General features: G+C 50.8%; 1 protein-coding gene across 7 annotated transcripts in view; it reads right to left on the bottom strand.

Annotated features, from left to right (window-relative positions):
* The window catches only part of AXIN2 (axin 2), a 33,099-nt gene extending 19,350 nt beyond the window's left edge, over positions 1 to 13,749 (bottom strand). Inside the window, exons 1-3 of one of the 7 annotated variants that reach the window (XM_053568377.1) lie at positions 13,392 to 13,749; positions 9,795 to 10,731; positions 1,615 to 1,755 (exon numbers count right to left, since the gene is read on the bottom strand). In XM_053568377.1, coding sequence (XP_053424352.1) covers positions 1,615 to 1,755; positions 9,795 to 10,609 — 956 coding nt within the window. In that variant the 5' untranslated portion in view covers positions 10,610 to 10,731; positions 13,392 to 13,749. The other 6 variants (XM_053568372.1, XM_053568375.1, XM_053568376.1 and 3 more) reach the window with 6 other exon arrangements.
* Between the last annotated feature and the right edge of the window lie 11,282 nt (positions 13,750 to 25,031).

Genomic DNA, 25,031 nt, shown 5'->3' with positions numbered 1-25,031 from the left:
GACAAAGTGAGACTGTCTCTGGGGGGATGATAAAAAAAAAAAAAAAAAAGTTATGCCTTGTCTAGGGCGGCGCCTGTGGCTCAAGGAGTAGGGCGCTGGCCGCATATACCCGTGGTGGTGGGTTCAAGCTCCACCCCGGCCAAAACTGCAAAAAAAAAAAAAAATATATGCCTTGTCTAATACTACTCATTAAATACAGGATAAAACATATTCTAAGAAATATGCCCATCAAAGAATAAATTTTTTTCAAGTGTAGATACTTAAAGAGTTCAGTCAATATGGAAAACCCACCTCTGAATCTTCTCATTTCTCTACATTGGATGAAAGATGTGTACCTTATTGTATTTTCACTAATGCCAAATGATATTTATTAAAATGGAATCTTTCACCATAAGGATCTCCCTCCCTTTACTAATAAAAGAATGAGGTAACAACCATAAAAGCCACCAGGAAAATCCACAGTAGAGTCGCAAGCTCACTTCATCAACTTTCCCTCCTGCTGGTCCTATGCCACAGGCCAAGCAACACTGGCCAGTGGAAACCTGATTGTTCCCAACAAACTAGAAGAACAGATGGTCCAATTCGAGGAAGCTAAAGGGAACAAACTCTAAGTGTGTCAGAACTGACACAGTTCAATGAATTTGCCTTTCAAAGTATTCCCTTAGCAGGTGAAATTCCAACTCCAAAACATTTGTTGGAAGACTTTCAAGACCATTTCTGGGACTATGATTCTCAACTGGGTGTTGGGTGAGAAGCTTTTGGGAAATTTCACCCATGCCCAGGCTCTATTCCGGGTCTCCTGAACTAAAACCTCTAATGATCATAGGAGATAGGGAGACCCTACAAACACCCCCACTACACACACAATATTCACAGGAACACTGCTCTCCCTCCACTGAGGTTGCCATAACCTAACTTCATATGGCCCAAAACTCAAAGATATGATCTGGCCTTATTATGGCCTGTTGACCTCATCAGACCACCCCAATGACTTGGGTTACTTGGAAAGATCAAAGCCATCCATCTGCAAAATATCCCAGATCAGACACTACTTTGGAGAGAGCCCCACTTAGGGTCCCCAGCGTCTGACACGGAGAGTGGACACTCCACCAACACTTACTGTGTAAACATCAGGGTGGAATGCTATACACAGAGGACCTTTAGAGATTTCTGGCTTTCCAACCCCCACCTTCAATGCCTTTTCCTCCAAAAACAATGAATACCTAAATAGGAATGTTTCTATTACCACCCTGTCTCCCACCTGTTGGTTCTGCAGACAGTGAATCCAGTCAAGCAATTGTTCCCACAGGAATAACCAGAAGATGACAACCAGTAAGGCTTTTTTTAACTCAAGAAATCTGTAGTTACTCCTCTTCACCTTCAATTGTACTTTAGTTTTCTTCCCTTTCAAGGCTGTAAGTTTAACCTAACTCAAACTAGGGCATCCTTAACCAGCACCACACCACAGTCATACTCCCCTCCCACCAGACAAATGTCCATAAACGTGCAGGTGGGATTTGTGAGGCCAGGTGAGGATGACTGACAGTTGTGTGCAGGTGTCCTGGTGGCTCACACTCCCTATTACATACTCGGAGGGGACAGGAGAATACTCACACACTACTATCTGTCATGGACATAGAATCATCAGTCAGCGCATCACTGGATATCTCACTGTCGTTGGCGCTGGTGGCTGGCGCAAAGACGTAGCCAGAACCTACATGATAAGGATTGACAGGGTCGCTCCTCTTGAAGGACCTGAAGGAAAAGTACAACAATAGTTCAGTTTAGACTGATGCTCACCGGAAGCCCAGGTAAATAAGGGACCCCAGGACAACCAAGTATATAAAAACCTGTGATCTGTTCAATGCCAACCTGCTGCCCAGGGCAGAATGCAGGGGCCACAGAGGGAGGCCTGCGAAGCCCCTGACTCGCCTGGGGAAAAGGCAGGCTGGGTTCTTCTAATCCCAAAAGGTGGTCTGCCAGGGCAGAGTATTCCAGAGACAGCCCAGGAGATCCTATAAAATTCTAAATGCACACTTAAATAACAGAGGGGAAACAGGACTCTGCTCTAGGAGGAGACGATGGAATGAAAACGGGGGACAGGTCAGTGAAGACTTTCTCCTTCCCAGTCCCGTATCTGAGCCTACACCAAGAGAACATAGTTTGGGGACCCCAAAATGTGTGTTAGCCCAGTCCAGATAGGACAGAAAAGTTCAAAACAGAGTGTAGGACTCCCATCCTATCCCATCCCATCCCGGGGCTGGGCTTCTGCCGTGCCCCCACCCCCAGCCTGGGCTTCCTCCCCCAGGGCTGAGGAGGGCCAGCAGCATGAAAAGAGCAGCACAGCTGTTTCAAAGGAAGGCCTGGGCCCCTCCTCCGGGCGTCTCCAGCCCTTTTGTTTCAGTGGCCTCTGGCTCCCCATTTTGCCCCCTTGATCTCTTCCCAGAACAACCAGTGTGCCCATCTCCTGCTGGGCTGCATTCCTCTTGTGTCACCAGTGAGAGACTCAGGGGGAGGGGCAGATAGGTTGGCAGACTGAAGGAAGGGACCTTCCTGCAGCCCATTAAAGCCCAGTATCTCAGAAGACCTGGTTTACAAAGATCCTGGCATCCTCTACTGGTCCCACCAAGTCTAAGCCAGCAGCAAAGAAATCAATTGGAAGAGAAAAGAAAGGCTCAGAAGAGGGAACATTTTCTATTTGGCCATAGCAGCTGGTCTATAAAGATATCCATAGAGGCTGGCAAATTAAAGGGACCCCTGAGAGGTCACAGTCAGTTGTCTGCACTGTTCCCGAGCTCCTACTCACTCACACTGTGTGCTGAACTCAGAGTGTATGAAGCCCCTCCCCACCTGGTCTCCTAGGACCCATGGCTTGGTCAGAACACATCACCATAATGTGGGGGTATCATAGGGAGGTACACACCATGCTCATTGTACACATCAACTCACTTAATGCTCATGGCCACTTGGGGAGAAGGTACATGGCACTGTGCCCATTCTACAGATGAGGCCCTTGTTGGTATCAGAAGAACAACAGCCTGCCCTGGATCACACAGCTGGAACAGGTGGGCAGAAACTGACTCATCTGGCTCTTATTCAACCCCTCTTTCTGCCTCTTAATACAAAGACTAGCCTCAACATTTTAAAAAGTTCTTCTAGGCTCGGTGCCCATACTCAATGGTTAGGGTGCCAGCCACATACACTGGGGCTGGAGGGTTTGAATCCAGCCCAGGCCTGCTAAACAACAATGACAACTGCAACTACAACAAAAAAATAGGCGTAGTGGTTATGTTGCCGACCACATGCACCAAGGCTGGCAGGTTTGAACCCAGCCCAGGCCAGCTAAACAATGACAACTGCAACAAAAAAATAGCCGGGCGTGTGGCAGATGCCTGTAGTCCCAGCTACTGGGGAGGCTGAGGCAAGAGACTCTCTTAAGCCCAAGAGGTTGAGGCTGCTGTGAACTGTGACGCACAGCACTCTACCCAAGGGCAATATCATTGAAACTTTGTCTCAAAAAAAATTAATTAATAAGTTCTTTTAGAGTACGGGGCAGGATATGATGGAAAGGATGCTTCTAGCAAGGATTGTTGGAGATGGCTCCCTGGGACAGGTGGGAGCAGGTGCACCAAGATGGCCTTCAAAGAAATGACACCCGAGATTGGGGAAAAGGAAAGGCCATGAAAAGGCCTCCACAGAGATGGGGAGAGGTGGTCTAACTAGCTGAGCAAAGACAAGGAGGTAGGTCTGTAGCTCAAGGCCAGAGTCTTGTCTTCAACAGATGGGGAGGGACCAAGAGCCTGAGGGACAGCAAGGAAGTAGGATTAACAGAGAGAAGGGAAAATGTTCCCAGCAGCACATGGGATCTGATCTGTGCCACCAGGTTGGGATGGAAGAAGAGGTGTGGGCAGGGAGCTCAGGGGTTAGCTGGTACCACAGTTGGTGTGAGGATCTCCACAGGGGAAGGCAGGGGTAGAGAAAAAGGTGGAAGAGATAGGCACTGTCTTTAAGGAGTCTGTGCTCTTAGCTGGAGTCACAAAACACAAAAAGCTGTAAAGTCACTGTTTTTGAGCTGGAAAACACCCTTTAATCTGCACAACCACCCAAGGGAGGCAAAGCAAGCCTCAGGCCGGCCAAATGCCTTGTCAGAGGCCACCCCACTGATACTCGCCAGAGGAGCTGGACTTCTGCTGGGACCTCGATCCTACCCACAGCACTAGGCTAGAGCAGAAAGCCAGGATCTCGGGAATATGACAGAGGCACAGAACTGACCAGAAGTGCAAACCTGGAGCACTGACGGAACCCACTAAGTACTTTGACCAAGTGACTCTGAACTGCCACTTGGACACTCTGGCCTGTTCTCTTATCTGCTGAAGGACTGAGATCTCATGATCTTTTGTGAGGACTGAATGAGAAAGGTTAAGATCACCCATGCCTTATTCCTGGTCCTTGTGTCCTTAATCTGAAATTCCCAGACACCAAAGGTAGAGAGAAGAGTAAAGGAAAACGAGTTTGCTTTTCTGGAGACAAGAAGGCAGAGGGATGATTGGGAAGGAACAGTATGGCTTTCTGTCAGCATCTCCGCCAGAGGCAATGAGAGAAGATGCTTCCAAAGTCAGAAAAAAGGAAGTGCTTCTGAATGGCAAGGGGAGATCCCTGGAGTGGATGGGGACAGGTATGATCTTTAAAACAGCCCAAAGTTGTAGGGGGCTGGGGGGAACTACCATCTAAGAGCAAGATGGACAGCATGACTTCTTTAGGGCCCCTTCCCATCGAAGGACCTTCTGTAAACTCCTGCTAGGGACCCCCAGTCAGACGCTGAGAACTGCTGCTGTTTTCTCCAGTACACAACTGACGCTCTGACAGTAGGTAGCATGACCTCCAGCTGCAGAGCACTGGCGTGTGGGTGTGAATGTCTGTCCTGTGCACCCAAACTGAAATCCCCTAGGGACCAGCCCTGTCTTCTTCACACGTGTATACCATGCTGAGAGCAGCTGGTAGCAAGTGACAGGAGCTCAGAACTTATTGGACCTCCTTAAAAGTCCTAGGTCCATCAAGTGGTTGCTGAAAAGTTTTTTTAGTTTATGAAGTGTAGTATGACATCAAAAAAACCAAAACAGCCTTAAGTGGCATTCAGACACTCTTTCCATCCCTTCAGTCTTGTTATCTTGGTGGCATTAACACATCAACTGTGTCGCCAATGCAAGAGTTATACTTCAACCTCCATGAGGAGAAAATGACTCAATAGAAATTCCTTCCTCCCTAGCAAAAGACACACAACTCCAACCCTGTGTATGCTCACACAGCTTTGCACTCGTTCAATACACGGATCCCAAAATAAACTTGTCTCCCTTCACTTCCAAAATAGAGGAGTACTGTGTGACCAGTGATTAAAAATGGAATGTACTGCTCTTAACTCGGTCGCCTGCCATAAAGTACTTGGATTTTCCTACAATCATAACAGGACAGGGCAGAGGAAGGAGGCAGGGTTGTAGGGAGAGACAGAAACTCAATTTTTAAGAACCCAGAACTTTGTCAAAAGCAGCACATAATTTAAAAAAAAAAAATGGATTAGGGCTGTTTTCTTGTGATTACTTTAAAAAAGAAAAAAAAAAAGGAAAGAAACCTGACCACACCATGGTAATTGTACCCAGATGCTTTGATTATTTCCTCAGGCCTGTTGTGCTCCCAATTGCTGCAGGGATTTTAAATTCCTACTGGGAGTGGAGGCCTATGGTACAGATTTTGCACTGGGCATGCATCCACACACCTAGGCTGCAATGTCAACCTACAAAGGGTTTTCAGCTCTCAGGTAGCAGAGGCTCCTAAGACCTCACAGATAGGTGAGGTCTGCTGCTTTTCCCCCAGCCCATCCTTAGCTCTTATCTTGATGGGATGCTGTGGCCCCACCCCTCCCATACACCAGGGGGGAGGCTCCATACAAAGCACAGAAGACTGACCCCGCCAGAGGCCCTCTTCTGGGTCCCATCACAAAACAACACAACTCAGAAAAGTATTAGCTTCTAAGGCTATTTAGGGCTTTCTAAGAGCCCTCTGATAATTTACTCACAAAGCCACTATCCAAAAGGCAACACTCTCTTCAACTGGCATTTTCTAAGGCAAGATCAAGGGGCACTCAGAGAGGGCCCAGGACTCAAACAGCAACTGAGCCATTTGAAAACAGGCAAACTTACAAGTGTATCTTAGCACACTGCCTTCATCAGAGCTTCCCTCCTCTAATTGCAGACTACTGCTTCCAGCATATCTTTCCTATGGCATCATTTTCTTTGATAATTGAAGCCAAGCTTGATTCCAATGGCTTCGCACAAAAACCGGCCTCATCAGCGAGTTCTTTCAGAGAACAGGAAGTGCTCAGAGCCAGCAGAGGGCCATCTGCTGGGCCAGACTAATTTCAAGTGTGGCCAGAGCAGAGGGCGCAAAGGCAGGCAGATGAGACCTGTTGTGGGCAGGAACACACAGGCGCCAAAGCAGAAAGGAGAGGGCACAGGGAGCGCTCTGTGCACCCGACACTGTATTCTCCTTCCCAAAATAAATGCTGGGCTGAGCGCCTAATCCCACAACGCCCCCTCTGCACACACCTCAACACTGTGCATGTTTGTGTGCCCGGGTTTTTACACGTGCTCCAACAACAGGTTGCTTTTACTCCAGGGTATTTATAGAGACCATAGAAATCTAAGCATCCCCCTCAAACCAAAGTCCTGCCCTCTGAGGATATTCCTGCTCTTCCATCCCAACTATTTATATTAAACCTGACACCAAATCAGTAAGGACACAAACAAGTCATTAAAAATGAGACTCCTTTGAGAGCCCAAGGTAAACACAGGGCTTAGAAGCCTGGCCAATGCCCTGGGCACGAGGCTGATGAAGAGAGACCCTCAGCAAAACCCAGATTTTCTGTTTCATTCATTTTGCTAACTTATGAAACCCATCCCATATAACAAGCATTCTGCACAGTGAGTGAGTGTATAGGGGAGAAGAGGGGAAGACTTAAACCCAAAAGATGGCATCCTTTTCTTCCAAGAAATAGCAGCAAAGACATAAGTTTAACAAGTAGAAAAAGGTGGGATGAGCGCAGTGGCTCATGCCTGTAATCCCAGCATTCTGGGAGACCAAGGCAGGAGGATCCCTTGAGCTCAGAAGTTCAAGAACAGCTTCAGCAAGAACAAGACCCCATCTCTACTAAAAATTGAAAATTAGCTGGACATTCTGGCAGGTTCCTATAGTCCCAGCTATTCAGGAGGCTGAGGCAGGAGGATGGCCTCAGGAGTTTGAGGTTGCTGTGATCTAGGCTGACATGATGGCACTCTAGCTTAGGCAACAGAGTGAGACTGTCTCAAAGCAAAGGAAAAAAAGAAAGAAAGAAAAATGCTGAGGCATGGGAAGGGGGTACAGCCTTACAATGAAAAATGGGATAAATCCCAGATCACCCTTTGAAAGTGATTTCCAGACTTGGTCACCCTTTTCATCTTATCATTATTAATTATACTAATTATAGCACTTTTCATCTGTTCAAAATGTTCCCCTGTCCAAAAGGCTTTCATGTTTATTATTTTGACCTGTGACATGCACAGAAGGGTTGGTGCCCACCCATTTTACAGATGGGCACATGGGGCTCAGAAAGGCTTTAATCCAAGTAGTAGGTGGTAGCCTGGGCCAGAACATAGACCTCTGAATAACTCAGAACAAGTCCCAGTATACTTGAGCACCTTCCATGTTAAAATGAAATTAGATCATTTGCATAGGTCTTAAATTCTTTTTGACAATTCCCAGTTAAATAGTCCAGGTAAAAAGCTTCATTTTCACCACAGCAGTGGGAGGAAGCACGTAGGAATCCAGCATGGAAGCTCTCAAGAGGTCAGTGAAAAGCTGTCATCGTGGCATCCACAACGCCCGCCCACCCACAGTTCACAAGCAAGAAGGCCGCACTGGGAAACAGGATCTCTTGCCCCTGCTTCAGGATTTATCATAAAAGCTTCACAAGAATAATATTCAACAAATTATCCTGGTAACGTCTCAGATGCGGCCCTGGAAGGGAGGAGGTGAGCGAGGCTGGGCCTCTACTGCCCGCCCACAAAGGGGCGGGGCCAGTCCTGCCCGGAGAGCATCCAAAATCACACACCGAGCTATTTACAAAGGTGGATGGTGACTCTGGGTCCTACACTGGCAGACACAGAAGCCCCACTGTCAGAAGGCCCCTGGAGAAGCAGCCTTACCACAGAACTTAAGTAGTCTGAGCTTCAGCTGCCAAGCTGAAAGGCAAGGAGGCCACCACCACAGGTATACCCTTATGTGCTCGTGATGGAGCAGGGCGTACCAACAGGTGCTCAGCGACTGACATGCTGCAGAGGCCAGACCCAGAATCTTCCTCCCAACCAACCTTAATCCATAAGCATAAAGACGCTGAAACAACTCCCTCATGTGATTCTATGTTTCCTTGGAAAAACCAACCCACCTCCACTTAGGGGTAGGCCAGATGCCGGAGAGCGGGTAAACTGGTTCCCAGAACTGTAACCGCGCCCCCTGGTGGTTGGAGAACAAGCCCTTCCCCTCCTTCACGGGCAGTCAACTTTCTTGGCCACCTCTAAATCATGGTCTGCTAGGCTCAGACCTGGCTACCCCAAGAGGCTCAAGATAAACTATCTGGTGCCTACTCTGCCTCCTCCTGCTGGATGCTGGAAACCACAGCCTACAGAGAGAGGGAAATCTACAGAGGCAGCTAACAGATGGCATCCTGAGTCCCTAGCAGACCCGGAAATCCACATGGATGGCAAGATAAACCATTCAGATGGCAATCAGTACGCCCCGTCCACTCTTCTGCATGTCGTGTAAGCAACACCTTGGAATTAAGAGGGCCATTTCTCTTATTGAATATTTGGAAGTGGAGCGAGGGGGAGAAACAGAAACAACCATTCTAACAAGACGTCCGAAGTTGCCTCCAAAAGTCAAGAATCTGTAAAGAACTATTTGTCTTTGAAGCCTCAAAGATTAAGTACTCCAGAGCTCCAGTTCTCCCATGCCAAGATCTCTTCTCCTTCAGCACTAACAAAATAATCCACTGAGGTCTGCCCCTCGGACTTGCAAATACTTAAAACCTAGATTAATATGCCAATAGACTCTAAAGCTAAGGGTCCTTCATTTGGGAAGGTCACAGGACCTTCCCTAGTTAGAACCGTGTCTTGCTGGGTAAATATCTAATTCTATAAAGAGACCCATGAGCCTAGTTGTTAAACCAACTGCTGGCTCTTAACAGAAAAGTTCAAAAGATCCCACTTACCCCTCAATGGGTGAACACGTTACTTCCTGCATCCACCACCACCCATCTGCTTCCCTAACTCGCTACTGATTAGTGGTGAAGTGACCCCTTCCAGAACTGGTGCTTAGTGGAACTGGTGACTCAGAGGCATCAAAAGCTGCTGTTCTCTGGAGCATGCTCTCTCTCTCTCACTCACTCACTCACACTCACACACACACTCTCTCTCTCTCTCAACCCCTTCTAAGACGCTAGCCCAGGATAAGTAACCCACATTAAGGAACACTGTTTGCCACTGTCTGAAGTCAGCACTGGAAAACTGCAGATATTTACGCAATGCTTTTCCCCCCTTAAACAACAAAAAGGAAATCAAAGGAAGGGTCCATGGCCAGCAGTGCTAGCTCTCAACAGACCTCTGTCAACCTGCACAGCACAGCCATCCGTCCATCCTATTTAGCTGAAAACAGCGGCGGAGTCCACATCATCCACCAAGCCTGCCCCCACCACCCCCTGCCAGTCTTACCTGTATCCACTGTCGACAGTTTCCGTGGACCTCACACTCGCTGTAGCCCTTAGGGTTTTGCTGGACAAGCCAACCACAGTGGGCGAAAGTTTGCACTTGAAGTCGGCACAAGTCCACTCCTCTTCTTCATTCAAGGTGGGTAGATAGCCACACACAACCTTTAGGCTCCCCAGGCCCCCATTACTCATGTAAGCTGTGTTTTCTCCCCCACTCCTCACATATTCGAGGTATATATCAGAAGTCAGAAACATCTGGTAGGCATTTTCCTCCATCACCGACTGGACCTCGGTCTGCGCCTGGTCAAACATGATGGAATCAATCTGCTGCTTCTTGATACCATCTCTGATGTAGGTCTTGGTGGCAGGCTTCAGCTGCTTGGAGACAATGCTGTTGTTCTCGATGTACCTTTTGTAGATCGCTTTGGCTACTCGTAAAGTTTTGGTATCCTTCAGGTTCATTTGCCTGAACCCGTTGCAGGCAAACCAGAAGTCTAAGGTATCCACACATTTCTCCCTTTCCAGGAAAGTCCGGAAGAGGTAAGCACCATCTTGATCGCCCAACAAGGAGTGCAAGGACTTGGTCCACCTGGTCAGAGGGGAATCTGGGGACGCTCGCCCCTCTGGCTCCCCCAGCCCATCTTCATTTCGCCTGGTATTGGAGGAGACAGGCATGGGTTTGGTGACCTGGCCCTTGCCCGCCCCCAGCTGGCACGGTGGGGTCTCTCCTTCTTCCCCTGGAACTGGAGGCCGAGGGGCATCCTCGTGGAAGCTGCTGCTGGGGTCCGGGAGGCGAGTCACCAACACAGCGCTACTCATGGTGAGGGAGCTCTTCTCCCTGAGTTTGGGAATCCTTTTTTTTCGTCTTCCAGTTCCTCCCAGCAATCAGCGTGGTGTCTCTGTCTCTCTCAAGTCAGCAGGGGCTCCTCTGAGCCTCCTCTCTGGAAAGAAAAGGAAGGGGGAGGTGGGGAGAGAGAAAAGGGTATTGATCTAATCAAAACCAGATCTACCTAACATCAAAGCAAGAAAGTAAACAGGCTTTTCAACTCCTCAAATTCAAATCAAGCAACCCAGCTATCTGCGAGGTGCTCATCTAAAGTATCAGATGCAGCTTTTTCAAAGGCGAAATCTGAGCTCCCGGCACACGTGGGGGGGACGCAGAGAGGGATGGAGAAGCGGCAGGGAAGGTGAAAGGAGCAAGGGTGGGGGCGGCAGAGGGACATGGAAGGTGTAAGACAAAACTTTCCAAAAACCCACTCTCCTGGGCAACACGCAGGGCAGCTCTGCCCCCGCCTCCCCTCCCCCAAAGCATCAACTCCAAAGCTGGGCTCTGTGCAGGTGAAACCAATTTCGGTAAATTTCCCCGCTCAGCTCTGCACAGATAACTCCAGCTCCAAACCTGCCCTTCCCCGGCATCTGGTTCCCATTCCCCCGACTCCCTCCCCCTTCGCGCTCCCCCCTTCCCATACTTAAAAATTCAGAGGATCCTTGCCCAAAGTACCCGTCCAGCGTAGGCGGAATGGGCTCCGTGACTCCCAGATTCAGCACGCAACCCCACCTCCCCACCCCCAAGGTAAATTTTCGCTGCGCGCCCCCACTCCCCCGCCATGAATCGGTCTCAGTCTACACCTCTTTCCCGCTCCCCCAAACCAAAACCAACTCACTCAGTTGAGACTTTGATCTCCAAACTTTGAGAGAGCAGAGAAGCCTCAGGACCCACTGCCCCTGTACCCCCAAAACACGTCCCAGAGCCGCGGACCCTACAAAATCGGATCACAAGCCGTCTCACGCTACCACTGCCTAAGCCAAGAATCCCAAACTCCACTGATCTCAACTCTTTTTTTCCAAAAGAAAAAAAGTCTTACCTAACCAATAAACATGCCGCTTTCCCTAGCACGGGGAGGATCAACTAGGAAAGCGCAGGAGAGGGACAGAGAAACGGGGGGCGACCTCCGAGAGAGGAGCCGGGAACCCGGCCTGGGGTGGGTGCTCGCCGCCCCCGCCCGGAGCCTCCGGCTGCCGGACTGGGGAACGCGGCCCGCGGAGCGGCGGGGCTGCCGGGAGCGCCGCGCTACCCAGCGACGGGGAGGTGGGGCGGCCCCGTTACCTGGAAGACGAAGGCCGCCGAGGCCGGGCTCTCATCCCCTGAGCCCTTCCAGCCCGATCCCCCTGCCGAAATCCCGCCGAACGCCTCCAGAGCCCGGACGAGCAGACCGCAAGGCCAGTGCTCCGGGTCGCGCGAGAAGCGCCCCGAGCCCGGGCAGGGGTCGGTCCCTGCACCGCCACTCGCAGAGGCGTCCGCAGAAAAAGCAGTGAAAGCAGCAGCCCAGTCCAGAAATGGCGACGAGCAGAGTCTCTGCCTCTCCGCAAAAGGGGCCCGGGCAGCCAGGGGCGCGGGGCCGGGACGAGGAGGAGGGACGCGGGGGACGCGGGCGCCCCGGGCTCGGGCCGGTCCAGCGCTCAGACTGAGCCTTCGCCAGCTCTCTGGGCCCCTAAGCGCGGACCCGCAGTGAGGAGCGGCGCAGGGGAGGAGGGAAGGAGGAGGAGGAGAGGATGGGGCGGGGGTGGGAGGAGGGAGGGCAAGCAGGGGGCGCCGCCACCCTTTCATCCCACCTTCCAAAGGCCCTTCCGCACACTCACACTGACTCATATCCATTAACCACAACACCGACGCGACCCCCGGGGGGCATCTGCCCCTTCTCCGCCCCGCCACTGCCGCCACTTGGAGAAGTCTCCCCTCCGGACTCCCCTGAGGAGGGGGCTCGTCGAAGAGCGCTCTAGGCGGCCGGGCCGAGCCCCCGGAGCGCTGGGCGCCCGGCCCGCCGCTCTCCTCCGCGCCTGACCGAAGCGCGCCCCGAAATAGCCGGCCTGCCAACTTCAAAGGGCCGCCCCGCACATCAAAGCGCGCGGGCCGCCCGGCCGCCGCGGCCTCGGCACTCACCATTGATCCGCGCGCGCGCTCCGCGGCGAGACCTCGCAGACGCCCGGGGCAGGGCCCCGGCCTCGGCCCCCAGCTCGGCTCGCAGAGGCAGCCCCGGGCCCCCCCGGGCCGGACCCGGCGTCGGGGAACATGGGGAGTTGCGCGGCGGGGGAGGGGTGCGCGGGGAAACAACAATCTTGGGATCAGAACGAAATCCACCCGCCAGGGAGGGGGAGCGGCGCACCCCGCCGCCCCTTTTATGCAAAAGACCCGAGTGGGCCTCCGCCCCCGCCGCGGCCGCCCCCGGCCCCTCCGGCCCCCGCCTGGCCAGGCTTTCAACACAGGTCCAGTTTCCAGCAGGCACTCGGCGCACCAAATGTCCTCCGGGCGCTTCCAACAAAAACTGCGCTGTGGATTTAACTGTGCACTTCAAAGGCGCGAGCCGAGCGCACGGTCCTGAAAGGGAGGTACGCGCCGGCCGCGCCCCGGGCCGTCCCCCCGCGCCCCGGCCGCCCCATCGCAGGACCGTCCAGCCCTCACCTCCCTCCGGACCCGGTCTCTGCTCAGCCACGCCAACTCCCAGCCCCCGCGCCCGCTACACGGCTAGAAGCGACCTCGTTCCCCGTCCAAGGGGGGGCTTTCTTTGAAGCCGCTCCGCTGGGGCCGAGCCTCCACCCCCACCTTTTACAGCAGGGCTTTCGGCGGAGGAGGCGGGCGCCTGGGCCGCCCGGTGGCCCCGAAATCCATGGCTCTGAGGGGCTATTTTTATTTCCCGGCTCTCGGGTTGTTACTGAGTTGCCAGGACCTTATCAAAGCGCAGCCGGCTCCCAGCCGATTCCCCGGGGCCGGGCTCTGGGAGCCTGTGATCCCGCCGCGCCAATCACAGCCGCGCTCGGCGAGCCCGCGCCGCCCGCCTTAAAGGGACAGCGCCCGGCGCCCGCCCGGGCCGGCCCCGGCCCGCCCCCGCCGCACGCTCTGCTCCCGCGTTAACCCTTCCCGGGGCTCTCCTCCGCCCCTTGCTAGGCCCCCGCGCCTTGAGGGCGTTCTCCGCCAGAGTGCGGATTTCTCCTTTCAAGTTCTCGGGCCTCTGCGCTCTGGCCTCCTTCCCTGCCTGCCCTCGCCCTTTTCAGCTCTGGAGTGCAACAGTTTCTTGTAGCATTATGGCCATCGGAAGAACTGCAAGCAAGCAGAATTTCTTTTTCTTTTCTTTCTTTCTTTCTTTTTCTTTTTTTTTTTCTTTTTTGTATCATCAAACACTTTTCTACCTCTCTTCAAGTTTCCCCGGGAATTTGGCCTTGGAGGACCTCATGAAGGGAATTCTAACCCGGGGATCTACTGGCCGAAAGTCTTAGGATGAACTGCCCCAGGATGCAGAAGACCTGTGCATACTTGCGCGTGTTTCTGAGTTTGGGTAAATACAGGACTGCAGCTCATGGATGGTTTGCGTTTGTGGGTGTGAGATTCCGCCAGCACAGGCCTGAGTGCTGGAGACGGTCTCTGACACCAGTTAAGAAGTATATCTCAATTCTGTGAACATCAACCCCAACTTCCCAGCCTTGCCTGGCATCAGACCCTCATGGCAACACACGTGCTGTAATGACTGCACACTCGCTACTCCCTTCCAGTCATCCCCTGTCCTCCCATATGTTACACATTAACAAGACATCGAATGTCTACACACACACCCAAGCACATGCACACGTGCTGTGCTCAGTTTTAAGGTCATTGTCACCTCTGAATTTCTCACTCCTCCCACATTCTCCCCAATATATTTATAAGTCACAATCTTCTCTTCTCCTTTAAAGTAAGGAACTATTCCACAAACCCAGAAAACTAGTTGTTTACTCATGTAAGGCTATAGAATGAGCTATCATGTTATGAACTAATAATTAACTTTTCTTCCTTTAAAAAACAACAACAACATAAGTGTGAACCAAAGAGGTCCAAGAAGTGAAGGACAGCAGTCCAGCCTCCTCTGAGCTGTTTGAGGCTTTGCTGGTCAGCTCTCCTCACTTTTTCTTAGTTTCCTTTTTCATTGAACTTAATGGATGACAAGCTCTTAAAAAGAGAAAGCAGATCCCCCACCCATGATCTGCAGAAGAGCAGGCAACAGAGCTGGCTCCTGCATCAGTTGGCCCATGAGGCTGCATCAGGTGACTAGTGCATTCTTGCAGCCTTTACTGCTTGCCTCTTTAGCTCCTGAGTACATGGCAGGTGTCAGCTCCTCCTCAAGACCTACCTGTCTGTGCTGGTGGTCTGTCCTCTAGGATCACTGCCCCAGGTGGCCAGGTTGGTAGAAAGCCACAAAATAATGGCCACCTCAGGCAAGTGGAGAATGCCCAAGGAAGAGTGTGGCCCAGATGATTCATCTTTGCCCTGGGACGACTGCCCTACCGCCGGGTATGAGGAAACTGGTGGGCTCTAAAAGCCTGGCCTTCTCAAATTCTGAAGGATGAATGGTCCAGGGCTCCTCTTAGCCACCAGGTCAGAGCCAGGGCCAAAACGCACCCGCCCCACTTTAAAGGCAACCACAGGAGTGAGAAAAACTGTCACTGTGGTTCCAAGGAGTCTTTAGGTCGCTGAGGGTGTTATTACAGGACAAAGTGTAGGCAGAGATGGATTGCCATAGAAGCATCGACAATATCAAGGGGCGTATACACACACACACACACACACACACACTGTGGGGGAGAGGAGACAGAATGAGCAAAACATCCAAAATCAAAATAAACATGTTCAGAAAGAAAAGGTTTTTAAAACGGAAGTGAAAACTTGGTCTTCAGGGATGGTTTTCCTCCCACCCCCAACTCAGCTGTCTCCACTGACCCTTTACTGTCCCACAACCAGTTCCAGTCACCACAGGCTAGGCTTTAACAGAATGACTTCCCACCTGCTCCCTCCTTATCCCAGGGCAGCAGCAGCAGGGGGTGCCCAACACTGGGGACTCAGGAGCAAGGCCTGTTCTGAGTTGGGATCCTCCCTTCAGTTAGCAGAGACTCCTCTGAGAGCCCAGTCTCCAGAACAGGTGCTGGGGTCACCTTAGGCTAGGGATTCCCTCTACCACCACCACCATCTCACCCATGCCCCGTCCCCTTCACCCCAACTTTATATCTGGTGTGGGATTTCCCATTTAGCAGGAGGTGGGGCTAAGTGCTGAGAAGCCAGAACCCTCTCTAGCCTCTGGGTCTTTAACCACTTGTTGATAATATTTCTGGAAGAGAATCCAAAGTCCTTTGCTTACACCCAGCCCCTTTCTCAAGATAGCACAGTTTTCCATTTTCCCCTTCTCCCTGGCAGCAGCACTATCATGTGACTTGTTGTAATCCTGCACGTTGCCTAGAAACTGGAAAGCAAGGTGATGGATTTCTTCACATGCTCCCCCCCTTTAAAGAAAAACCCTACAGAGAATAAACAGCCCACTTTGCCTAAGTGCAGACAAGTTTAATAAAGCTGAGTGTGATTCTTTTCTGGAATTATGTATTGGGCTGAAATCCTAGAATCCCAGAAACAAGGACTAAGGGCTCCCAGGGAGGCATCTGGCCAGATCTCAGACCTTTAGTCTGTCCCACAAAAACCACTGTGGAGGAGAAATCACACCAGCTGGGACTTCAGAGGAGCTGAGACGCAGGACATCGCTCTCTTAGATTCAGTGACTTTGTCTTTTATTTCTTTGGAAAGGTGCCACCTTAGACAATGCACCTTTGTTTAGGAAGGAAAGTGGAAAGAGACACAGGTAACCTTTCCTAAGACTGTAGGTCGCCTAACCCCTCTGAGGCCCCATTTATTCACCTGCAGAGTGGAGGAAACCGCCCTCAAAAGGCTGGTAAGAGTGTGGGCAATAAGGTCAATGCCCAGCATGGCACCTAACACATAGTAGGTGTTCAAAATAAGGCAGTTAATTCTACTGGGTAACTATTTTCCCCGTAGCCTGTTAACTATTCTAGGGTGGGCCCCTCATCTCCAAAGTAAGGATACCCTCCTCTAGGAGCTACACTCTGGAGAAGTGTGACCCCAGGAAGCTGACCACAGGAGGGCTTCTAAAAGAAGAGGCAAAGGGGTCTCACCCAGCGAGGTGGCTCATGCCTGTAATCCTAGCACTTTGGGAGGCCGAGGGAGGTAGATTGCTCACGCTCATGAGTTTGAGAGCAGCCTGAGCAAAAATGACACCCCGTCTCTACTAAAAATAGAAAAACTGAGGCAAGAGGATCACTTGAGCCCCAGAGTTTCAGGTTGCTGTGAGCTATGATGCTACAGCACTCTACCCAGGGCAACAGCTTGAGACTCTGTCTCAAAAAGAAAAAAAGGGGGTGGAATTCTCATGCCCTTCTGCCACTTTTCTTTTTTTTATAGAGACAGGGCCTCGCTATTTTGCTCTGGCTTGTCTTGAACTCATGGCCTAATTCCTGGGCCTCCCAAGTAGCCAGGATGACAGGCAGCTTCCTTTCTGTCATCTTTCAGGGACAGTTTATCCAGTACTCCCAAAGAAATAAACCCAAGAAGCCCCTCCAGTGTTATCTAGTGTAACCTCTCAATTAAAAAGTGAGGTGAATTAAGCAGAGAAAGTGAGATTTCCCAGCATCATGTTGCCCATGTCAGTGTCAGACCTGAGCTAGAACTTCCTGGGGGTCCTGCCTCCTGGACACTCCTCTTCCTCCCCCACACGACAGTGAGGAGGTGGGCCAGGGCAAGGCTGGCTAATAAGGGGGCATCAGCATTTGGAGGCCTTGACTACCAGGGCAGGGCTAATAAACAGTCACAACAGGGCTTCAGCCTGAAATTCCCCAGAGACACACTTCATCTACCCCTCGCTATGTGTAACCTTAACACTGGGACTGGGCTGCCCTCAGCCTGATCAGGAATGGGTTGGCCAAGTCTTTCATGGCGGCAGCTGTTCCCATGGGCATCTCAGTGGGGTTGGCCCTAAGGAAGAATGGACTTTTTTTTTTTTTGAGACAGAGCCTTACTTTTTCACCTTCAGTAGAGCACTGTGGCATCATAGCTCACAGCAAGCTCAAACTCTTGAGCTCAAGTGATCCTCTTGCCTCCATTTTTTATTTTTGATATAAATGGGTTCTCACTCTTGCTCAGGCTGGTCTCAAACTTGGGAGTTCAAGCGATCCACATATCGTGGTCTCCCAGAGTGTCAGGATCACAGGTGAGAGCCACCATGCCTGGCCAGAGGAAAGGACATAGAGAGCAGAAGAGGAAGAAAGGGAGTACCAGTGGGCTCCACTTCCGACTATTCTCTTTCCCTGCTTCTGCGGAGGGTCTGGGAATGCCAATACCTACTGGGGAAAACCGAGGTTTCCCTAAGGAATCCTATCCATACAAGTGTTGGGGCAACTTATTTGTTAATAAGTTATCGTCATTGGCATATAAAATTAAAAACATGGTTAAACAAGGATTTAAACTTCCTAAGTTGATTGACTTTCAAGTGCTTTTAATATTTATTATAAATAGAGCTATAAACTGCTAATTGTTTTTAGTATCTCACCATTCATCGTTTTGGAATTTGGCTTTTAGGAGTTGGCTTGAGCTTATAACCAGAAGAACCCATGAATATTAAGACAAATCCAGAAAGAGGTTCTCTTTTCTTATGTTATCGTCTCCCTAGTGTCAGACACCAAAACAAACAAACAAACAACAACAACAACAACAAAAATACAAAGAAAACACCCTCCCAAAGGTCATCTTCAGAAAAGGAACTGAGAAATAGGAAAAGAATCCCCTACAGCCATTGCTCCAACTGGGGACAAGTGAAATTTTGCTCATACATCGGTCTGTGTTCCTAAGCCACTCTCATAGACATTTTCTTCTGCTCTTGATGTTACACTTTGCTCATTTTATTTTTTCATTTTTTTTGAGACAGAGTCTCACTTGGTCACCCTCGGTTGAGTGCTGTGGAATCTTAGCTCATAGCAACCTCAGACTCTTGGATTCAAGTGATCCTCTTGCCTCAGCCTCCCAGGTAACTGGGACTACAGACGCCCACCACAGCACCTGCTGTTTTTTAGAGACCAGGGGTCTTGCTCTTGCTTAGGTTGGTCTCAAACTCGTGCGCTCAGGCAATCCACCTGCCTCAGCCCTCCCAAGTGCTGGGATTATAGGCATAAACCACTGCTCCCAGCTCCACTTTGCTCATTTTAAACAACTTCTGGAAAGTGAAGTTTAGCTGAGCTTGAAGTAAGTTTCTTTAGTCTTTCCTGTCAGGTTGTTTCTTGAAACTTCCACATGCGGCTAACTGCTCTGAGGGATTTGTCTGGTGGGATAGGAGGCTCTGCCTGAGGACACCTGGGAAGGATCTGGGCTTTGCTCCCAGTTGAAGAAACTTCCTACATCAAACCTCCAACTGCTGCCTTATTACATAACCTTCCAGTGCTGCAGCCACGCCCTCCTCCCTCACTTGGTTGGCATCAGTGCGCTCAGGGAATACAAAATGGCCAGCAAACTTCTTGAAGTTTGCACTGAAGGCCAGGTGCAGTGGGTCACAAGTGCAGGTTAAGAGTGCACCTGTAATCCCAGCACTCGGGGAGGCCAAGGAGGGGTGCATTGCCTGAGCTCATGAGTTCAAGACCAGCCTGAGCAAGAGCGAGACCCCGTCTCTAAAAGATAGCCAGGCGTTGGGGCGGGTACCTGTAATTCCAGCTACTAGGGAGGCTGAGGCAAGAGGATTACTTGAGCCCAAGAGTTTGAGGTTGCTATGAGCTATGACTCCATGGCACTCTACCGGCAAGAAAGTGAGACTCTGTCTCAAAAAATAAAAAAAAGAAAAAGAAGTCTACGCTGGCTGTCTATACTTTCTTACCTCTCCTTGACTCTTTGGCCCATTACAGTCTCTCTGCCATGAAAATAATTCTTAGTCTAGCAAAAGACATCCTAATCCTTAAGAGCAATCTTCTCTCCCTTCTCTGACAGGACACCTCTTCCTCCTCCATCCCTCTCCCCTCCACTCCTTCCCCAGGATGGTCCCCAACACTTTTCCTGGCAATCTCCTGCCCCGCCCACAGCTTCAAGTTCTCCTCTCTAGAGACCATCTTCATGTCCTCACTTTGCACACTTAAAACAGAACTTAGTTTGTCCCTCCCTGAAACTAGCCATCTTTCTCTTAGGCAGTGACCTTTCCATCCACAGAGGCCTAAGTTAGAAACCTGGGCCACATGCAGCCACTCCCCTTTCCCTAAAACACCTCCACTCCTTTACTCAGCCCTGTTGATTCTGCTTCCAAAAAGTCTCTTAAAATCACTGTCTTCTCCCCAAATCAACAACCGCTACTGGAGCTCTGCCTCTTACCATCTCTTTCCAGGAGCAGCAAAATGTTCCCGTTACTCTCCTGGCCTGCAGTTAAGAGCCCCCTCTCCAGACCCCCACCATTGCTGCCATGGTGAACACTGTGTACCCCAAAGATAGCCATGCCATTCCCTGGCTTCAGATCCTTGAACCCCTAGCATGGTACACAGGTGGTCTGCCCAGGCCTTCCTCCAGCTCTTGTGTGTGTATGTGTGTGTGTGTGTGTGACAGAGTCTCACATTGTTGCCCTCGGTAAAGTACTGCGGTATCACAGCTTCCAGAACCTCAAACTCCTGGGCTCGAGTAATCATCTTGCCTCAGCCTCCCTAGTAACTGGAACTATAGGTGCCCGCCACAATGCTCAGCTAATTTTTAAAGACAGGGTCTCGCTCTGGGTCAGGCTGGTCTTGAACTCCTGAGTTCAGCCAATCCACCCACCTGGGCCTCTCAGAGTGCTAGGATTACAGGTGTGAGCCACTGGGCCTGGCCCAGCTCGGTTTCTTGCTGCCACAGCCTCATCCCTTCCATGATCATCATGGCTGCCATCCTCCTCTGTTCTTCACTCCTCTCCTGCCTCCTGTCCCTGCTGTGACTTCTATCCCAGATGTTTTCCTTAGCTAGCCCTGCGGTGAGGCAAAGTGGCAAGGGACAAGGCTGCTATCAACTCAATGATCTCAGAAGCCAGTTCCCACCAGGCCCAGCTGCTGGCGTGCTTCCAACCTCTAAGGAAACCCGAGTGTGAGGCACCCAGTTGAGCCACACCCACAGATTAAGATGTGTCTCTGGAGACGGGAGAGGCAAACGCTGGGCTGTGCTTACAAGAACTGTTGATAAGGCTTTGCCATGACAGCTAATATCACTGATGGTAAGAACCAAGTTGCAAGACACACAGATTACGCGGATCTTTTATGTCCTTCACGAGATAATAGCATATTAAACTGCCAATAATGATAACATGTTTGAAGCTCTTCAAAAGTTACTGGAAGTTTCCATAAAAAATATATCAAAATTCTCCAAATACATCATGAAAGGAAAACTAAATCATTTTGAGATTTGACTGAGTTACAGAGCACCGACATTTTGATCACACTCAAGAACGGTATTTGCTTTGCTATCACTTTTTTCCAAGTTGCTTTTTCTCCCTAAATGGCAAGACGGAACCTACTGATTCAGTTAAATGTAAATATTCTTTGTTAGCCATTGCATTCAAATTAAAAGAAGGAAATTAATCTTTTCCTTTAGACTGATTCAGAACCTGGAAGATGCTAATGAGAGATTTAAAAGGGTAGGGGCAAGGGGCTAATTCTGAAGTTGTTGCTGTCTTTGTAAAGCAAAACTGAGTCCCAGACACTGAGCTTAGAAAGGTGGGGGGAGGTGGATTCTTTAATAGGGTGGCCCAGAAACACTTTGGAGAAGTTGTTTTGTTACTGGGTGACCATTTTAATGGCAGGGTGTCCTGGGAGTACGTTCTCTAAACAAACCAGGAGAAATTGTGTGTAGATCAGTGTGGTTGAACATAATGGTTTTCTTAGCAAAACATTAGTATCATGAGGTCAAATGTGTGGGCCTGGTACTAAAGCGCTCATAATAAATACTTTTGCCAACAACTTTGAGCATAGAAAAAGATAGATAATTATCAAAACTATATCTCGATAACCTTAATGAATCACTCAAACACTTAGGGGATGTTAGAAAAAAGTAAGTGGAATAAAGTATTGAAGTAGCCCGGCTTTGCAGACAAGGCAAACTGGAGCAAGACCCAGCGCCAACTCCGGCAGATAAAAGGCCAGAAGCAAGTCTTTTAGCTGATTATATTGTTGTCCTCACCCCCTTCCCAAGTGAGTTTGTCTTTTTGCACAATTGTCATATCTTCCAGAAGATCCATTTGCTCAATGTTATCATCTGTCTACTTTTGTAAAACTTTTCCCATGAATCCATTAATTCACCAATCAGAAAGTGACCAAAACCTGGCAGCCTGACTTTGGGGTCAGAAAATACAGTCACAAGGTGCGGAGCATCATGAGTGAGGGGCTTCCTCCCTGTCCCCTTCTCTATCTCAAGGTCAGAAAATAGCCTGGCACTGTGTCAAGGTGTGAGGGCAGGTGCGAGCAGGGGCCTGCCAGGGAGGAAGGTTACTGGCTGTAGTGGATATTCAGAGAGTGCACTGGGGACGCCCTCAGCTGCAGGGTGGCTTCCAGAGGTCAAGACTGAGAAAGACAGTTGAGCCACCCAGGAAGGGAGCCAGCGTGGGATGGCCTCGAGGCTTCCCCATTTCCGCTTTCTCAGGCGGCCACCCACTTTGTGAGGGTCCAGCAGCTGCTTAACCCGAACTTGGCTCATCTTTAACTGACCTGACCCTCCCCCAGCCCCACCCCTTGGCTTTGACCTTTTCTCCCCCCACAAAGGCTACCTTCCTTCCCCCTTTCGGCCATCCCCAGGAGGTCCCCTGTATGTGTTTCCCTGTAAAAAGGTGTCAACCTTAAACTCTACAAGACAATGGAGAGTCTATCGAGGGGAGAACTGGGACAGGGTCTTTTCCCAGGAAACCAGGTGGCAGAGGAGAGCGGTGTCTAAAGCAGGGGAAGTGAGGGGTGGAGTTCCAGCCCTCAGCTACCCACAGTCTGAGCAGGAAGGGAGAGATGGGGGCTATGGACGGGGGCTATGTTCTCATTGCAGCTGAGAACAGGACCTGCAATGGCCCCAGGCAGGAGGAAGCTCTGCGTTTTCCAGAAACCCAAAGAAACTGAGAGCTGGACAGAGCCAGGGAGAAAGGTGGGAGGGGCAGACCAGCCTAACGGACTTGGCAGAGGCTTGTGAGCCTGGGGAAGGAGGTGTTTTCCTCCTCCTGGGATCTCATTATAAGCCAGGGAGTGTGGGTCAGTGGTTAAACATGGAGGGCCTTGGAAGTGGCCACTTCTCCGTTCCTCGGTTTCCCAAAGTGTAAAATGGGAGGACAGACAGCATCTGGCTGGAGGGTGGTGAGGATTAAATGAGCTGACACAGCATAGGGGTCAGGGCCCCACCTGGTGCCCAAGGAGTGCTGGGTAAAGCTTCCACATCTCAGGGAAAAGCAACCCGGACCAGGGCCCTGCTCCCAGCTAAGACATCCTATAAGTCATGTGGGCTCCTTAAGACCCCTTCCCTTACCCATAAAGTGAGAATAACAGTAGCATATTTAAGGTGAGATTTGAAAGGAAGCATTCTAGCCAGTAAGTTTAGTTTCTGAAAGATGTAAGTGCTCAGCTTTCTGGCACAAATGGTTTCCCAAGGCCAGGGAAGTTCCTGGCCTACATGTCACCTTCCCATTGCCCACTGCCCGTCAGGATGCACCCAGGCACCGCCCCCTCCAGCCTTGCTTTGACGACAGTGAGGATGCCTAGAGACTTGAAAACCGTCAGCCCGGAACAGCCTGGGCAGCCCCCAGCCTTGCTAGGTCCCCCATCACCACCACTTCCCAACCACTGGCCTTTCCCTGGTCACCGGCAGCAGCATTCACCTATTTTGTAATTCTCACTCTTCCCAAGTGCTGCAAGGTGGGCCCTACCGGCCAAAATCAGGAAAGCCTGGGTCCCAGTGCTTGGATCCCACTTATCCTTCAGACTGTCCAGCAGCACCCTCTTTCCCCCCAGCTTTCACAGAGCTTCACATAATTGGCGACAGACACTGCAGCATATTGGGTCTCTTCAGTTTTAGCAATTTATTTGTTGTTTTTTTTTTTTTTTTCATTTTTTGGCAGTTTTTGGCCGGGGCCCGGTTTGAACCCACCACCTCTAGGTTATGTGGCTGATGCCCTACTTCTTTGAGCCAAGGCGCCGCCAATTTTAGCAATTTAATAATGATTCCAGTGTGACCACCAAGTTCACCAGGCCTTCCTTCCACTCTCTTTATAAATCCTGCAAGATGCTGTGTTTCAGCCATACTTTTGGGTATTGATTCCCTTCCTCATTAATATTCTGCATTGGAAAAAGGCTAATTCAAAGAGAACCTTTGGGGCAGGTGTTAGGTGGCCACAGACCAAGCCCCTGCAGGCTCCTCTCTAAACCCCCGCGAGTTGGACTGTTGACCTAGCACTGCTTCTGCACGCTGTTGACGCTGCACCTGTGCCCCCTGCCCGACCCTGGCTGTCTGCCCTCTTACTGTTGTGCCTGGCAGGGGGCTACATACCCTGGAGGCTCCTTGCAAGGGGTTCTCTGGGCCCTCTTGGCAGAGTTCGTCACAGACACTGAGGGTGTGTGTAAACCCACTGCGTCTCCCACTGAGGCCAGCACAATGCCCAGCGTGGTGGGCATTCAGTGTTGAAAGGATGTGAGAAGGATAGCTCGGTGCCTGTGGCTCAAGTGGCTAAGGCGCTAGCCACCTTCACCTGAGCTGGCGGGGCCAGCCTGGGGCCACCAAACAACAATGACAACTGCAACCAAAAAATAGCCAGGCGTTGTAGCAGGCGCCTGTAGTCCCAGCTACTAGGCAGAGGCAGGAGAATTGCTTGAGCCCAGGAGTTGGAGGTTGCTGTGAGCTGTGATGCCATAGCACTCTACCCAGGGTGACAGCTTGAGTCTCTGTCTCCAAAAAAAAAAAAGATGTAAGAAGGAAGGCAGAGGAGGAGATGTGAGCTAATTCATTCTGGAAGAACGTGGCTGGACAATGTGCTTGGCCGTATCTGTGTGACGGACTGACAGACAGCCATCAGTTCTCAGATCTTGTTCCCTCTCTGGTGGGGGCTGGCAGTGGTGAGGGCAGCCAGATGTCCTTATAAGGTCCAGTGGCCCAGGAAAGGGGTTCTTGACTTTGTCTTCCTCATGCTGGAGGAATGTCTAGAGGGCAGGTAAGGATCAGGGAATCTTTTTGGGTTTCCCAGATGGACCCTTCTTGTCTGCTTCAGTAAAGTAAACGAAGTGTCTAGGGATTAGGGACAGGTCCATGAGATGTCTGCTCACTGTGGGGGCAGGCCTGTTGGTCCTGCCCTACTGGCTCTGGATGGGGGCTTACTTGCCCTCCACTCCTCTGGCTTCCATGTTGGGTAGAGACCTCTGGCCC

The sequence above is a fragment of the Nycticebus coucang genome, chromosome 18 (genome assembly GCF_027406575.1).
Source record: "Nycticebus coucang isolate mNycCou1 chromosome 18, mNycCou1.pri, whole genome shotgun sequence".
In the NCBI taxonomy this organism is placed as follows: Eukaryota; Metazoa; Chordata; class Mammalia; order Primates; family Lorisidae; genus Nycticebus; species Nycticebus coucang.
Note: the sequence above shows the minus strand (reverse complement) of the source record. Positions and strands in the feature narration are given on the sequence as shown.